This window comes from Camelus dromedarius, chromosome 7, assembly GCF_036321535.1.
Source record: "Camelus dromedarius isolate mCamDro1 chromosome 7, mCamDro1.pat, whole genome shotgun sequence".
In the NCBI taxonomy this organism is placed as follows: Eukaryota; Metazoa; Chordata; class Mammalia; order Artiodactyla; family Camelidae; genus Camelus; species Camelus dromedarius.
The window spans coordinates 74,921,805-74,934,473 of record NC_087442.1 but is presented as its reverse complement, the minus strand read 5'-3'; the positions used below and the strand labels follow the sequence as shown (position 1 = coordinate 74,934,473).

Here is a 12,669-nt window from a genome sequence, read left to right as displayed (position 1 = left end):
ATTCTGCCCCGGTTGCTTTCCTTTCAGAGCAGCATTTCTCAAACTGATCGAACATCAGAATCACTTAGGAGCTTTTGGAAGCATCAGCGAATGCCCCAATGCCTGTGCCCTTCCCTATGGATTTTTTTTTAACATTTTTTTATTGAGTAATAGTCATCCCTGTGGGTGATTTGATTTCAGCTGATCTGCAGTGAGATCTGAGCGTCAGTCTTTTTTAAAAGCACCTCAGTTCATTCTAATCAACTGGTTGAGAATCAGATTGAGAGTCAATAAAAGTCACTTTTTTATCTTATAGCAAGTCTCTTGCCAAGACAATTTACATTACTGGGGCTTCCTGTGCCTGACAAAGCATTACCAACTCCTGTGGAAACTTCAAAACTTGACAGTCCACAATAAAAGGCAGGATGCTAATTCTGCCCTTGGGTAGAACAATTCTTAACATATCATGTGTTTGAATAGATATTTCTTCTTCCTTCACCCAGCCCAGCAACTGCAGTTCCCTCCCATGGACTAAAATGAAAGAGTAGGTGGGGTCAGAAGTACAAATATACTCCCTGGTATGAAATCATTCCTTCACAGCTTGTTGTAGACCTTCTACTTCAGAGGCTCTTCAGCACACAGCTTCTGGATTACCTGATGTTGGTATTAATTTTTATAAGCAGTTACCAGCATCATGATATTATTACAAGAGTCAAGGTCAGATTATACACCAGAAAAAACAGGTTTCTGGTATTTTTCTGGAGCAATAATCTATATTTGTAAAGACTTCACTTTTATTCCATCTCCAGAATGTTAATACTTTGAAGAATTTATCACTGACCAGGCACCTGTCTGCTCTTACCCTGCATTATTGTCCCAAAGTCTCAGGGCACTAAAACATTCTGAATTAGAAAAGAGCATCGCCACACATGTAGAGTATCACATGATTTGAGTTTTATTCAGTCTTCTTTCAGTGAAAAATTTTATAACTTTAAACCTATAACCACAAAATTTTATGCATGTATATACATATACTATATATATATACTATGTATATATGTATGTGTATATATATTATACATATAATTTTAAAAGCAAATGTTATCTTTTAATGATATTTGAAAACTGTTAAAACTAAAGGAGTTCGTTTTCCTTCTTTTTTGGAAAGAAGAAATAGCTCATGAAGCTGAGTTCAGTCAATGAGTTGTTTAAAAAATACCAAAGAAATTATATTTTCAGAACGATGTTTTTGATGTTTTGCACTTGTCTTAGGATTCAACATTTCTATGCCACTGTATCCTTTCAAACTACTACTTTGCGAATGAGTCACAAAAAGTTTTAAGGCATTCACTGGTTAATATGCCCTTAGTAGCTCTATAAAATAATTTTTTTAATTCATTCATTTGATGAGCTTAAAAATAAAGTTTCAGATAATTAAAGAAAAATAAAATATAATAATTTTTCAGCATGTCTTTTAGCCAAACGAAGCACAAAGAAGCCACCCAAGGTTCATGTCACAATTCACAAATATTACTAATGATAGCTTAGCTGCAGCAGATAGATGTATATTTAGAAATAGAGAGGTGGTGTACTCCCATAAAGCCCTATTAAATTCAAAATATCCTTCTAATTAACTCTACTTTTGTATAATAACATTCAGTTACATAAACTAATAATGTTAACTCCTTGTATCTAAAGAGATACAAGCCCTACCTAGCTGAATGCTACAAATAGAGCAACTAATATGTTTTTTGCAACCAATGGTGGGGGATATGCGTTTTTAGAATATATTTTCTTTTCTGAGTGAAGATTGGCCCTAATCTAGCTTTATTACCATAGTTTAGCTTTTGTGCATGTGCACTAAGGACACATGCTAAAAACTTCTAGAAAAGAAAACTGTGGTCACGCATGGTATCTTGAGTCTAACCTCAGTACTGCCCATATTAACCTAGAAGATACAGGGCTTTGATGAGGAAAAAATGTAGCACTTTCTAAAAGATTTCAAGGTTTAGGAGTGCCTCCTAAATGAACAAGATACATAATATATTTTTAGTTTACTGGTTTAATTCTCAAATACTCCATCCAGAAGGATTTGAGTTTCATAAATATGGATAGTCAGGATAAGCTCCCCACCAGAAAGATAAAAACCACCGTTTTAGCATTTAACAAGCGAAGTCACTTATGCCTTATGCTTGTTGGAGAGTGTAATCTTTCCCACTCTGATGATGTTTTTCAATAAAACCTGCACACGAAAAGCACTTCATGATGATTAGCCCTTTCTAATCTGCCACAGAACAGATGAAGCGAATTGACAGTTCACTTTTTTCCAGCCTCTCTAAGCTTACAAAAAAGCCCTCATTCCGTAAAGTCTGAGTGATGCAGCGTAACACAGTCATTGACAATCAAGTGCAGAAACCTAATTTCTCTGAATTCATTTACTAGTGTAGAATATTTGTTTTCCGGTCAATGTTTGTGAATACATTTGGGCAGACCCCTCACAAGATCCATGCTGGTGGGGTTCTTCTTAGGATAAAAGAGAATCCTTTGTCTGAACCTTTTTTGCTGGGCGTTCATCCTTTTATCCTAAGAATCTCCCTCACCCAACTCCGCATTTCATTCACACATCACATTTCCTGTGTACGTGTCTGAGTCACAGCCTGTCATGTGTACGATGAAGTGGGCCAATTTTTGCATGTGTACCTTGAAAACAAATTGCTCAGTAAAGAGTCAGCCTTTGTAAACTGATTCACCAAAAAGTGAATTATTACCACATTTGCCAAGAATTGGAAACCAATATGTTGCTAACTATGGTCTTAAAGACATTTATCAGATTTTAATAATAGGAGTTCCATCATGACCATCCCCTCATGCTATTCATTTTCAAGATACTGTCACATTTTTGGCACAAATGATTTATGGAGATGAGCATATTACATTTGTTGCAAAGCATATTTACCCTGTATTAAATTTGAGTGTGTTATTTGATGTAGAGGACTTCTGTGTTTTTTAAAGCCCATTCCTTAATATATTCAGGAATAAGTATTTTCTAAAATGTAAACAATTGAAAAACCAAATAATAAAATTAACAGTAGTAATTAAACTATTGCTTTCAAATTTTACTTTATATGCAACATTTATGCCAAATGTAGTACTACAGTTACATGTACCTTGACATATGGTTATGAGCAAATATTGCATGTTGCATTACATAGAAAAGTTAAATATATGTGTACATTAGGTAGAAGAGAGTAAGAAATAACTTCTTTAATTTTTATTTTCAAAAGAGATGAAAAATCCTATGTTGCGTCTAAACCTGATCAGACTTTTATGACTAATCACAGTGCTGCATGTGTTGAAAGGCATTTTTTAACTTGTGTTATATTTCATTATTTGCTGTCATTGGTTTTCCACTAGAGTAAGGTAAGTCCTCCTACTAATTCTGGGGAACTGTTTACTAATTGTTTCACTGGTATTACCTACATTAGCTGAAAAAGATTTATAGAAGCTCTTTGCAATTGAAAAAAAAAACCAAAACTCTGAAAACAAAGTTATATGTGATATCGAGATATACTGACACATTTGAAACCTATATCCTGTACACTCAGGGTTCAGCCAAATTGTGGTAATTCTCTGCTGCGTACAGTATAGGGCACAGCATCATAGACCAGACTGCTGACCAGCATTCCTTCCTTGGGCACCAAATCTGTGTGCCTGGGACTGTACTAGGTGCTCTTGAAATGTTCACGGTTTATTAGTTCATTATGAGGGGAGAGTAAAAATAGAAATGTGTGCGAAAGAGCTAAGGGTTCCGATGAAATGTAGTGTCCTTCCAAAGATCTGCTGTGCTGGAGAGGCATGACGGTGCCCGGACTTCTCAGTTCTATTCTAAGTTTATACATGAACTGACAGAAGGGAATGGATTTATTCATGGTATCTGTGAGTTCTAGATCCTATCCGTAGGTAAGACTGGCCTTTTTAAATATATACCTACATTTGTTCTCTAATGGAGATATTGTAAAACTTAGTAAAGAAGGTCACCTGAGGCCAGACTGGCCTTCTTTAACGTATATTTACATTTGTCCCTTGATGGAGATACTTTAACATTTAGGAAAGAAGGCAGAATGGTTATCACTTCTATGCAGATTGCATATCATTCCAACAGAATCTGCATATTCTGCTAGAAGGTTTCATTTAATCCTTGCAACTCCCCAAGGTCCACATACATTATCAGATATTGTTCTCTTCCTCATTCAGCAAAGAAATATGAAATCATCTTCTTTGGTGAGCTCAATGAGCCCAAGCTTATTTACATGTAGCCCTCGTGAAAATGCATGGCCTCGAAAGTGAAATGTGTGGCATCCTCTCTGCAGGGCAGTTTCATTGATTAGTTTGAATGGCAGTGCCCATCCTACACTCATTCATATTTCTCAGAAAGACTCTTATTTTTGCATTGATATAAAGCATTATTTATTGGATCATGTTTTCATGAAAAATAAATGAATTACTGAGCAGTAAAAATGCCTAAATTTCTGTGAGCCCAGATCACTCCTACCAAGTCTCTAGCTTCCTCGTTTCCTTTAGAATCCATTAAAAACCAACTGAATTTTTTCATAATTATAAGTGACCTAAGCTAGTGACTCCAGTGGAGAGCAGCAGTTCGGAGGAACAGAGTCACTTGAAAAAAGTTGCAGTAGCCATAATTTATATTCAGAAATGGAGGCATTTTATTATAACATTTGCTGTCTAAAGTCCCCAGACTCTTTCTGCAAATTATCCATGAGGCAATTTAAGTTAGCATTTCCAAGAAGCCACTGATGTTCATTCTCCCTTCTTTCGATGATTTACTCATAATGGGAGATTTTTTTAAATGGACCTACTTCTAGCTCCACAGCCAAACCAAACTGATACTTCAATACCATGGTTGATATGCCTTGGGATGAACATTACCTGCTTTCATTGAAATTATAATTAAAAAAATACTTCCTCTTGTAATTGCTGTGAAGAAATAATATCCTTAGAATTCTGTCACACCTAGAATTATTTGGGTTATAAGCTTATCTAAAATTGTACATCTATATGTATCAAAAACAAAAACAGGCTCACAAATCTGCTCACAGAAAAATAACATGAGATCTTTAACCTTGTCTAAAATTCCCCTGATGCCTAATCCTGTTAGACATTTGAGAAGCCACAACAAGTGTTTAATAATTTGTCAGTTTATTAAATGGTCCTACAGGCACCAACATTTTGGAATAGCTTCCCATGGTGCTTGATTTTTAAAAGCTTATGAGCTGCAAAAATCTGCTTCAACCTAACTGACTGCACAGATATTTGTTTTACATACGAAATTACAAGTGTGCTTTGAAAATGTGGCCGTTTCTAATGTGATTATAAAACATGAGGCATATATAGCAAATGCTGAATGCATATCAATATTCACAGGGATCCAAAGATATGCTACTGATACATAAATTTATTCAATATCAAAGGGTATCCAGTGAATCAAAACGCCTCCTAAATTAGATGTAAGCTTCCAAGCTGGACCGGTTGTCAAGGTATTAAAGGTTTGCAACCTGTTTATTTTTATTTTCTCCCAGATAAAGATGGAGAATTTATATCAGTTCATAGTAAGCAAATAATTATATGGAGAAATTGCTTTAAAGCCATTAAACATGTACAACAGTTTTTGTTAAAATTAAATGTTCCTCTGTTCCCAGCCACTTTCATGTCAGTCTGGGTAGCACTGAGATAACTAAATATCTTGAGTGTTCTGAATTTATCCTTTCTTCCATGTAAAATATTTTAACTATTTTAAGTTCTCTTTGAGTACCTTATATCTTTAAACGTGTTTTCAACAGAATAATTTTCATTGCTTTAACTTTGCAATTATTCCTTATAGTTAAAGAGTAATGATTTACAGCAGGAATCCAATCAGTAAGTCACCAAAAGGTCAACAAACATGCCTTGACCACCAGGGGTCAGGCAGGAGGCTCAGTGCTGTGGTGTGGGGGCGGAGCGGTGGCGGGACCTGGGACACAGGCTGCTACACCAACAGAAGTTTAGTCATGGGAAGCCAAGATAAGAACACAGATACTCTCCATGCAAAGCAGAAAATGAACACTGTGAAAGTTCCCAGTAGTTGGCGGGATTGGGTCCGGGTGGCGGGGAGAATCCCCACTGGACAAGTGAGCAACAAAGAAAATGTGATCCTTGAAAAGTAGGTAGAAATTTAGGAAACCATGTTGAAATTGTCCAGTAAGGCAGGTGAAAGGGGCTCGAGGTGAGTTTGAATAGAGATGTCCATGTAGAACGTAGTGGAAGAAAGGACTTGAAATACAGAGTAAGGTTAAAGGTGTAAAGACTTAATTCCTGGCGAAGTTGACTTAGACAAAAGGGTTATGAATTTTTTTTTTCACAAAGTAAAGCCAGCATTTGAGGGAAGCTCACTGAAGCGGGTGTGCAAAATCTGCCGTATGTATGTGTGGGAAGATACACACACACACACACACACACACACACAATGGTACATGCAGTGATGCTTTCTGAGTATCTCATGGTTTCTTTTCATTGACATTTCATAAGGGGAGAGGATGAGGTGGCTAGCTTAGGGGGCCACTGTAATAGTTCAGGGGAAGGGCCACATGGTGACCAGGGTTGCTGGCAGGAAGACAGCTGGTCTGGTGCCAGTCGCAGTCTTCTGTGACTGAAGAGGTGAAAGGATTCTTTCTCCTGGTGTTTCATTAGTTTGGTATATTAGGTTATTGTCCCTTTTGTGTAACTAGACTTTACACAGGCAGCAATTAGTTCTTATAGCAGGTAACAAATAACAGATAAATTCATTTCCTCCTTCAACTGTGACATTGAAACTGCTCAACTTAGTTGGTACGTGTAATATTGTCAAATCAGGGGAGGGAGGTGGGGGAGTAAAGCTTCCTGAAGACAAAACTTGATTTTTGGGAGTCTTTTTTTCTCTATGGTGTCTTCAGAGTATATTTTCTTTCCATTTCATAGTTCGTAGCATTTTCATAATATAGAAATCCAGGGTGAAAGGTTACTAGCACTTTATTTTACTTTATAATATATGTATCAATGTGATGTCTTTATCAGGTGTTCAGCACAGATGCTGTCACTTTTTGATTAAACATAGCTGATGAAATTTATTTTCCTTTGAGGGATTTTATTATAAATTTTCTTTTCTAAGGATCAAACTTAACTGTAAAATCCTCATTTTTAAAGGTTTCTGTGTGTTACAAGTGTTAGTAAAATATCCCAGGTAACACAGTATCATTTTACACCTTGCCTGGTCTACTGATCATTAATAACCCAGAAGAATACACTGCTCACTGCAAACGTAGCCATTCCCTCCTCTTTTCCCTGATTCAGGTTCATGTCATACTGACCTTCATGGTGAAATCACATCACATAACATTATCTTGCTCCATATGCATTTTATGTTTCCATGAAATTAAGGAGGAAAAGACTTTAGGACCAGACAGAATTCAAGAGACTCAGTGAATTTGGAAAATACTCAATAGACTCACACTTAAAACCACACTTTGATGCCACATAGAGACATGTTCTCACTCAGGTCAGGGTGTGAAAGGAGTCTGATTCTTGTCAGTGATGTTATGGTAATGATCCTTAGTAAATTACATTTCCATACCAAAATGTTAACTGCTGTCTCTAACAGTGTGAATATTCCTACAGGCTCCTAAAATCCATTTTCAGTTTTTTTTTTTAAATCAGCTTCACATATAGTATGTATGTATGACTGTGTATACACATTCATAGGGGGAATACATACACACATTTTTACATCTATACATTCAGTGACACTTTCTTGGTATTTTATGATCTTTTTTGTAGTGAGGTGTCCCCTTCATAAGGCCATGTTTATAGACTAGGACCCCAGCTGCTGCTTGTTTGAGGAAGGCAGCAGAATCCGACATGAGACAAAAACTAACTTCTTCATTTTGCCCTGAGACTGCATAAAACAGGAAGGTCCAGCTGATTCAGATAGCAAGTTTGTTTTTCCTTTGCTTGTTTTGCTTTTTAAGCTTTAAATGAGAATGTTTGCTGAAAGAATCAAATTATGTTGCCTACTTGTTAAAGATGTATTTAAGCTAGGTAATGGGTACAGCACACAGTCTCTCCTATGAACTCCATCCAAGTGAATGCTTTCAGAAAAAGTTCAAAAATAAAACTGAAAATCCAGTAACAATTTCAGTCCACTTTTGCTATGAATCAAGAGAACTTACCATTTTTTTCTGGTTCAGAGCTCGCTCATGAAAAGCAGGGGCTTTCTTCAAGGCCAAAGGCAGTGGAATTGCAGGTATCAGCCTTTAGTTATTCTGTCCTGGGGTGGTAGTGTCAGTGTGACCAATTAACCCTGAAAATTTTCAGAAAAATATCAGGGTGACTTAGGACCTAGACTATTTTGAGCTTTCGGTGATGGGACTTACATGCTCTCTCTCCTTTCCCTCCCCGCCTCTATCCCTTCTGGTTTTAACAGCACTCGCAAACAAAATTACATGATGAATTTTTCACGGCAACATGGGCTCAGGCACTTCTACAACAGAAGACGAAGGTCACTTAGACGATACCCTTGAAGAATCAAAAAGTTTATTTTTCCTTGCAACATGTGACGTGTTGGTTTCCATTCTCTTAAATCCCGCACTGCATCTGGTATCAGGAAATCTCTGTGAAGGACTCGGTGATTAACGGAAACCCTTCTCAAGACCGAGTGTCCACCACTTCCCCACACTGTGAACTAATGACAAGTGACTTATTTTCTCATAAGTAAATGTCTTCACGTTGATGTGTCCGTGAAAATTGTGATCTGTTGTAATATCAGTTACAGTGGCAGTATTGAAAATAAGAAATAGTTTAACAGAAAAAAAAAAGTTTAAGCACAAAAATTTAAGAGATTTTATGTTTAAAATGGCATTTAGTACAGTATTTAACATTCTTGGTCACAAAGCTATTTAAGTGGACTGTATTTCAGCTGTGGATCATGTTTTATATGATTAAATTATCGTTGTTTGTCCTTTATGTATTCTCTTCTACAGTATAACACATTGACACTGTATTTACTTGTTATGTTGCAATATTTTGCTGCTGAATTTCAGGCTACTTATATTCTGCAGAAAATTCGTTGAAATACCTACTCAAGAAGATAGTTGTAAAGATATTGTATCTCCTTTAATCTACCCCTTAAAATGTATGTTGGTTTAGCGCTGTTTCGTGGATAAGAAAAATGCTTGACCTTGAAATATTTTCTACTTAAAAATTGTGGATGAAAACCCCGTCTCCCACAAAGGAGCTCCCATTTCCTTGTCTAAAGACTGAAAGTGTTCTCTGGCTGATTTACTAACAGTAACTGCCATTTTGTGTCTGTGGTAACAGAGTGACTTGTAAAACAGTGGGTGTTTTCATTGTGTTCTCTTTGTGGATTGTTTTTCCTGCGGGTCATAGTCATACCTTCTGATGACGTTGTACCAACACCAGCAACAGTATAATGGCCCTGTAGCCCTGAACTCTCTATTAACATAACTAAAAGGTTGCACTCTAGGGTGAACCAAGCAAAAAGCCCATGCTTAAATAAAAAGTATGTCCAAAAGCCATTTGAAGTTCATTTGTCTTTATTCACTGTTAATTAAATTTTGCGTAGGATTGTGTCAGCTAGGTCAGGTTTGGAAAGGACAGCGTCAAATATATTTACTGGTTTTTTTATTTCGTCGTCGATAAAAGCAACTGTGAAGCCACACTTTGAATTGAGCCATTTTCTCCTCTTCAGTTTTTCCTATTATTCACCCTGTAATTGCACTAAGAAAAGTCAGTAGAGAGTTATTTAACTCCTGAGAATTTTGTCAGCTGCCCACACAAAGCCTAGCTCATAAGAAGTACTCACGGGTTCATTCAGCAAATATTTATTGAGTACTTGCTACGTGACAGTCACTGTGCTAAGTGTTGTGGATAAAAATGGTAATTGAGGGGGGAGGGTATAGCTCAGTGGGAGAGTGCACACTTAGCATGCACAAGGTCCTGGGTTCAATCCCCAGTACCTCCATTAAAATAAATGTGTTTTAAGTGGTGATTGAGACATTTTCCCTGCTTGTTTTAACGTCTACAATTTTTTTTTTAAAAAATTGTTACTATTGTTGAATCTGTTGATTTTCCAGAGGACTAAAAAAAAATCTATCTAGGTAATGAAGCACTAAATGGCAGTTGTATTTAACATTGAATAGGGAAATGATAAGGAACGATCTTGCTGAGAAGTTTAGTTAAATTTTGAGCCTGGTATCAAATCCACTGTGAGCCACTGCCTTGGAGATACAAGGTCTTATTTTTTCTACCTAATCTAAAATATGACACATTGTATAACTTGGTGCATATGTGGCCCATAAATGTTTATAAATATTGTATCTTTTTAAAAATTTATTGAAGTGTAGTTGATTTACAATGTTAAATTTCAGGTGTACAGCAAAGTTATACTATAACTATTGTATCTTTATTGTTGCATCTCCTTTCTTGGTTCACAAATTGTCTGCTGCTGTTTCACCATTTAGTGGTATTTTTGTTTCATTTTTTTCATTGGTACAAGGGGTTAATTTTTGCCAAAGCTTCATCTTTCCAAATAACTTATGATTAGGCTTTGTCAGGCAGAGTCAATTGGGAAACATATTCTAGGAATAGAGCAACATGTGCAAAAAAATCGCAAAGGTGGGAAGCAGCTTGGCTCCTTAGGGGAGACACAGCTCTTGTGAATTTGAGGAGGGCTTCCCAGGAGCAGCCCGGAGAGATGCCAGGGGCCAGGGGGTGCTGGGGGCATCAGGAGGGAGAGAGGGAGCAATTTCTCAAACCAAAAAAATTCAGCTTTAACCAGGAGGCACTGGGAAGCTGCTGAGGTCTTCAAGCAGATGACCTTTAGGTAAGTCCACTCTGGCCAAGGTGTGGAGAGGGGTTGGAGTAAGTCAAGAAAAGAAGCAGGGGGCTAGAATTCATAGGTAGACCTGGGACCACAGCTGAGGAATAATTTTAAGTTGTCTGACAAGAATTTTGCTAAGGATTCATACTTCTCCAGAGTAACTACAAACTGCTTCACATACAAAATACAGTAGTAGATATAAAAAGTAACTGCATTTTTTTGTGTGGGTAGGGGAAAAAAAACCCAGCTGCGACTGAAAAAAATTCCAGTTCAGAGGTGAGAAGTTCTTGTCATCATTACTGTGTCTTCCACTTAGTCCTTTGGGTGCTTATTATAAATGCATTTTTACAGTATTTTTTTAAATCCAACACGGATGGAAATAGATGCTATCTTTATAGACACGGGAGACCGTGCAATGACAGTGAGGAAGCCTGCCTCTCTCCAGTGGCCTTATTACCTTCTTTCAGCGTCTGGATCCACTGTCCAGAACTCATGCCAATACAACAGAGAAAGAGAAGTTAAGTCTGGAAACATCGCTTTCTATGGAGAGAATAATATATGGATATAGATGTGAATAATAAAAAGGCACAGAATCTGTGTATGAGAAATATTGCCTTAGTAAATCTAGAGATAGTAAACTAACACCGAAGTTATTACAAGAATCCCATAATGTTACTATCCGTAGAAAGCAGACACACTGTGATAAATCAGGCACTTTTGAACACCTCTACAATCACCTTAACAAAAAACAGAGTTCCTTAAACATGAAAGAAGAAACCCAGTCATTCCTAAGTCTAATGTAATTTCTTTCACATTTCATATTTTAGGTTATTTCAAGTCAATTCTTTGGTCTGCCTCTAAATTTCATAACTGTATGAGAATATTTATATTTTAGCATCTTCCACGTTTGGAGCTTGGTAAACAGAGGAGGAGGACAGCTGTCTCTAGGCCTCTCTCCCTCAGACACACGCCCACATGGCCAGACCTGTGCCCAAACCAGCGTGGGTCCCGGTCCTATAAATGTAACCGATTCCCATATGAAACAGAGAAGAGAGCTCGGATTTACTGAAAGCCAGACTGAGGTTTTCATCTCAAAAACTGCTGGAAACTGTTTAGTCTGATTTTACCCTGCTTGCAGCTTCACGAGGTAGCCTGCCACCGTTTCACAGGTGCAGATAGAAGGCACAAGACTCCTGGAGAGGCAGTCATCTTTCTCATTCTCATGAAATCTAGAGATGGTCTTGCCCTTTACATCTTCCGGCTTTCCTCTTACCCTCCAGTTTGTGTTTTCTCAGCCTTCTTTGCAGACTCAGCCTCTTCTACCTGAATTATTATAGTGGCAGCACTCGGACCTCTTGTGTACCCATTTCCCTCCTCTCCAAAGCATTCTCCCAGCAATAACTAGACCTTTGCAAAATGCAAATATGAACATACCTCCTGCTCAAACTCTTCAGAGTTCACACTACTCTGGGGGCAAAAACCAAAATTCTTAACGTGACTCACCAGGGCTGAGGTGATCTGCATTTTTAACAAGATCCCTGGGTGATTAGAATGAACATTAAAGTCTAAGTACTGGGCTGTAGAACATGAATGTGACAAGATAATGCATGTCACAGGATGGCAAAGGCCAAGTGTCAAATGAAGGACACCAAAAAAGCACGTCACAGGAACCCAATTCCTCCTATCTCACTCTGTTAAGATTTACTGAGAGATGATCAAAGCCTGAAGAAAAGCAAAATTGGTTTTACACACATGCCCAACTA

The 12,669-nt window shown here is 37.4% G+C and overlaps 1 protein-coding gene across 1 annotated transcript in view; it reads left to right on the top strand.

The window, feature by feature from the left end:
- RELN (reelin) overlaps positions 1-9,602 on the top strand; it is a 444,598-nt gene extending 434,996 nt beyond the window's left edge. Inside the window, exon 64 of the mRNA XM_031455857.2 lies at positions 8,492-9,602. Within this exon, the coding sequence (XP_031311717.2) occupies positions 8,492-8,588 (97 nt within the window). The 3' untranslated portion in view covers positions 8,589-9,602. The remainder of the gene's footprint in view (positions 1-8,491) is intronic.
- Positions 9,603-12,669: the final 3,067 nt, after the last annotated feature.